This window comes from Otolemur garnettii, unplaced genomic scaffold, assembly GCF_000181295.1.
Source record: "Otolemur garnettii isolate 467f Iridium unplaced genomic scaffold, OtoGar3 scaffold00086, whole genome shotgun sequence".
Lineage (NCBI taxonomy): Eukaryota > Metazoa > Chordata > Mammalia > Primates > Galagidae > Otolemur > Otolemur garnettii.
The window spans coordinates 5687186-5692217 of record NW_003852481.1 but is presented as its reverse complement, the minus strand read 5'-3'; the positions used below and the strand labels follow the sequence as shown (position 1 = coordinate 5692217).

General features: G+C 42.0%; 1 protein-coding gene across 1 annotated transcript in view; it reads right to left on the bottom strand.

The window, feature by feature from the left end:
• Nucleotides 1-2021, bottom strand: part of HTR3B (5-hydroxytryptamine receptor 3B) — a 40710-nt gene extending 38689 nt beyond the window's left edge. Inside the window, exon 1 of the mRNA XM_012808154.2 lies at nucleotides 1976-2021. Coding sequence (XP_012663608.1) covers nucleotides 1976-2015 — 40 coding nt within the window. The 5' untranslated portion in view covers nucleotides 2016-2021. The remainder of the gene's footprint in view (nucleotides 1-1975) is intronic.
• Nucleotides 2022-5032: the final 3011 nt, after the last annotated feature.

The following is a 5032-nucleotide window of genomic DNA, read 5'->3' as shown; positions in this document are numbered from 1 at the left end:
AGCTGGAATTTTTTTTTTTTTTTTGAGACAGAGCCTCAAGCTGTCCCCCTGGGTAGAGTGCTGTGGCATCACAGGTCACAGCAACCTCCAACTCCTTGGCTCAAGCAAGTCTCCTGCCTCAGCCTCCCAAGTACCTGGGACCACAGGTGCCTGCTATTTTTTGGTTGCAGCCATCATTGTTGTTTTTGGCAGGCCCTGGCTGGATTCGAACCCACCACCTTAGGTGTATGTGGCTGGCGCCTTAGCTGCTTGAGCCACAGGCACCAAGCCACAGCTGGAATTTTAAACATATTTGATCCAGGGCCAAAGCCCAAGGTCTTAATCATGACATTGCACTGACCTGGCTCCCTGAGAATATTTGGAACAGCAACAAGAAACCCTTCCAGAGGAAAACTGACATGTCGTATGGTGTACATTACTGGAAGGAAACAGCCAGTGTTACATTCTGTGTGTGTATGTGTGTGTGTGTATTTTCAGGTTAATAATATCCTACCTAGGCATTGCACCTACAAATTCACCAGGCTATCTTATTTGATCTTCATGAATATTCAAAATAACAGTTAACTTTCGGAGGAACTGAACCTCTAAAGAGTTTAATTGACTTGCCCAGGGTCATGTGGCTGCTGAGTCATAATGCAGGATCTAGAAGGTTCTCCCCCTTCAGGCCTCCTCTGCCCCAGCACACAGCCTCCTGGGAGCAGCCATGGGTGGATGATTGGTTTAATGCTCTTCTATGTACAAATTGTCTTGCTTTGTAACTATAACAAAATTTGTAAATATCGTAAAAGCCCGTAAAATTCCAAAAGGCAAATTTTTCTGCCACAAATGTCCTCAGTATGATTTATGGTGAAGCGTTGGTGGTTAGACACTATTAAAACAATGTTTCTGCGACATTTAGAACCAAATTCATGCAGAAGACAAAACATTAGAAAGAGATACCGTTAAGGAGAATTTCTTCCTTTTTCTACTTTATCTTACTTTAATGCTCACAATTATTTTCTGCTAAGAAACCCATTTGGCATTTAATGAAATTTCCTCTGTGTTTATTTTGATAATTAAGATATGCTTTCACCCTTTACGTTCCACATCCAGGATTTTTATACTTTAATGATAAGTGGCTATTTTTCTTCTCTACCCAATAAAAAAATCATTTCCAGCTTCTTGGCTACCAGATTTCTAACTCATCTCCGTAATTGACTCGTTCCACTTCCAGTTACATTTTTAAAACTTGAGAATTTGGATCTGAGCTCCAGGCGACTCCTCAAGAAAGCAGGGTGATGGGGAAATCACCGCATAAACATAAATTCTTGGTTTGTGGATATTTGCAAAGTATCACTTCTCTCCTAGCTAAAATGGTTCGACTCAGCAGAATTAATCCTGGTACTATGGAAATATAGTTCCAGAAATTCAGAAGAAATAGATTAGTTTCTAAAGTGTTTTTAAGTGGACCGTGTATCAAGAGTTAGAAGTTTGTAGAACCTGTCTTTAGAGATATACCCGTCACCTATCTAGATTTTGTGAAGCAGGATGATAAGGCCTCTAATACCAAAATAATATGCACATGTCTGCAGCCACGATGAATCCAAGGGACTCTTTCCCTGAGCTGCTGAAAAGCTTATAAGGAAGCCAAGATTATTTTGGATAATAAAAATGTATTATCCACACATAAAAGTAAATTTGGAAAAGAATGCCCCAAATGCTCAATGTAAATTGCTACAGACAGCTTGATTTCTAGAGAAGCAGAGATTTATCAAGCAATTATAACATTTCAGAGCATGTTTCAGCGATATGTAAAGCCTAAAAAGCCCCGCAGGGTGACACTTTATATATGTCTGTCTGTAATTGCAGGACTGATATTTCACAGAGGGATAAAACAAACATTGGTGAAGAGTTCTATAGCACAGCGTATAAAGTATGGTCTCCAGCTTCTAAGGGTGAAGGCTCAGTGCATACCGAAATCATTAAAACGACTCACCTGAGGCAGCCAGCAGGACGCAGGGCCACAGAGGGGCCATCGCTGTTGCCAGCGCTCCGGGGCAGGTCCCAAAGAGAAGAATGCAAACCTGCCTACCTGATGGACCGGCCACTCAATTTTTCCTTACAGAGCTCATCTCCACCACTTTGTCTCTGTGTGCCAGTCTCAGCTACCCTTACTGGTGCTATTTTTTCAACATTCAGTGGGGCCCAAGGCAGAACCAGCACCGTGCAAATGTTTGGGAACCGATGCCATCACAGAAGTCTTGAACTTCTCCCGTCGTTCTGCCTCAGGATCAGATCTGGCCAGCATTTCCATTACCCTGCCAGAAGATAGCTAAGTGAATAATATGATCTAAGAGGAGCCCCTAAGGGGAGGAAATTCCACACTAATATGATTTCCTTTACAGCCTTTACCTAAGGCAAGGCTCTTGCTGACATTCAGGACACTAATTTCATTAATAATTGAAATCCAAATAGCTGTTCTAAATCAGACTTCTGCAGTTACATCTTCAGCATCTGACAGTGGTAACCGGACTCTCGAATTACACAAAGCTGCTGGAAACCTGGTATGGTTTGATGCAGGACAGCTGCAAACAATACGACCAAAACGGGCTTTTTGATTCTCCTAAGCTCCTTTAATTAAAAGAAACATGGATTTTTGATACATGGGAGTACTTCTTAAGTTTACACTCCTTACAAGCCAGAAAGTAACTGCCTCAGAAAGGGTGATTCTAGGCTTACTGAAGACGAGAACTCCCGAAGTTTAATGTCATTCAATAAAAGTTCTTTTTTTTCTCTTCTCGATTGAATACTCATTCACTTAAAAAATAAATTAAAAAAAGAAAAGAAAAAAGAATGCGTAATTCTAAACAACTCTTATTTGCCCCAGATGCTCTAAAAAAACAAAACCAAATCTCATACCATTTCCAGTATCTGCCTGTTTTTTTTAATAACTGAGATTGTAGAGGCTAAAATTTGAAGTAGGTTTTCATAGAGCAAAACGAGACAGAAAAAGTGTATATTTGATTCCTAGTCCCTTAATCATTCACTCTGTGTTTAAATTCATAAGTTCTCCATCTAACTTTAATCTACCAATGAAATGGAGCGTCATTGCTTTTTCTCTGTTATAAATAACTCCCTTCGGGGAAAGGGAGAAAGTGAGGACGAACCCTATGGTGTTGAGGTGGTTTTGGAAGTGTCTGTGTGAGCCCATGGTTTTCAGTATATCAACTTCAATAAAGAAATAAATACGGCTTGGTGCCTGTGGCTCAAGTGGCTAAGGCGCCAGCCACATATACCTAAGGTGGCAGGTTCCAATCCAGCCTGGGCCGCCAAACAACAATGATGGCTGCAACCAAAAAATGGCCAGGCGTTGTGGCAGGTGCCTGTAGTCCCAGCTACTTGGGAGGCTGAGGCAGGAGACTCGCTTGAGCCCAGGAGTTGGAGGTTGCTGTGAGCAGTGAAGCCATGGCACTCTACCCAGGGTGACAGCTTGAGGCTCTGTCTCAATAAAAAAAAAAAAAAGAAATAAACACAAACGGGAGTGTGTGTGCACACAGGTTCACACAGACATACATTCCCTAGCTCTTTCCACTGGAGGGCCTGGGAGAGTGACACCCAACAGCGTTAAATGTACCTGGCACTCAGATCTTTGTTTCTAAAAGCCACATTCACCTAAACAGGAGAAGTGAGTGACCCCAGAGCTGAGGGAAAGTATAAGGTTCCTAAAACATCCTGGTTTTCCAGAAAGTACAGAAGTACTAAAATAATGACGGAGGCATGATACAAAGACACGGGAGTCAGCTGGAAGGGGCTTCCACTGGCCATAGCTGGGACAATTAGAACATTAAAATCAATAGTGATCATGAAAAATTACAACCTGCTAAATAAGATAATCTGAAAATCCATATTGATTTAAATTAATGATTAGGAAGAAGAGAAGCTTTTCCTTAAAGTAGAAGGCTGGCTAATAGAGACAGAAGGGATAATGGAATCAGCCATGTAATTAATTCATCCAGAAAAACTCTGTAGATGCTGAAACTAGTAGGTGAAAGTTTGATGAGGAATGGGACATTTATACAAAATACTTATTAATTACAAAGGTTTTTTTTAGGCCTGGTGCAGTGGCTCATGCCTATAATCCTAGCACTCTTGGAGGCTGAAGCAAGTGGATTGCTTGAGCTCAGGAGTTGGAGACCAGCCCAAGCAAGAGCAAGACCTCATCTCTACTAGAAATACAAAAACTAGCAGGTATTGCGAGTGCCAGAAGTCCCATCTTTTTTTGAGACAGAGTCTCACTACTCAGGAGGTTGAGGCAGGAGGATCACTCGAGCCCAAGAGTTTGAGGTTGCTGTGAGCTATGATGCCACAGCACTCTACCAAGGCAACAAAGTGAGACTTGGTCTCAACAACAACAACAGCAACAACAAAAGAAGGAGAGAAAAAAACCCAAACTTTTCAATAGAGAAAACTGGCAGTCAACACCTTGATCAAATAATGAAAGTTAATATCACCAGTAATGGGAATTGTGTGCTGTGAGATTGGATGAATTGATAAGACAGAGGAACTCTTCTGGTACAGTCTTGCCAAACTCTGTAACTTCAGGAAGAAATATCAGACAGTCCCGTATTACTGAACATGCAAATAGCAGGCACGTAATCTTCAAAATTTCCAAGGTTAAAAGGTAGGGTTGAGGAACTGTATCAAACAAAAGGAAACTAAAGAGACACCACAATTAAGAGCAACATGTGATCCAAAAGGTTCTATAATTTTGTCCTAAAGAACATTCTGGGCTCAGCGCCTGTGGCTCAAGCAGCTAAGGCGCTAGGCACATACACCTGAGCTGGCGGGTTCGAATCCAGCCCGGCCCGCCAAACAATGCCGACTGCAACAAAAAAATAGCCAGGCATTGTGGCAGGCACCTGTAGTCCTAGCTACTTGGGAGGCGGAGGCAGGAGAATTGTTTCAGCCCAGGAGTTGGAGATTGCTGTGAGCTGTGATGCCACAGCACTCTACCCAGGGTGAAAGCTTGAGGCTCTGTCTCAAAAAAAAAAAA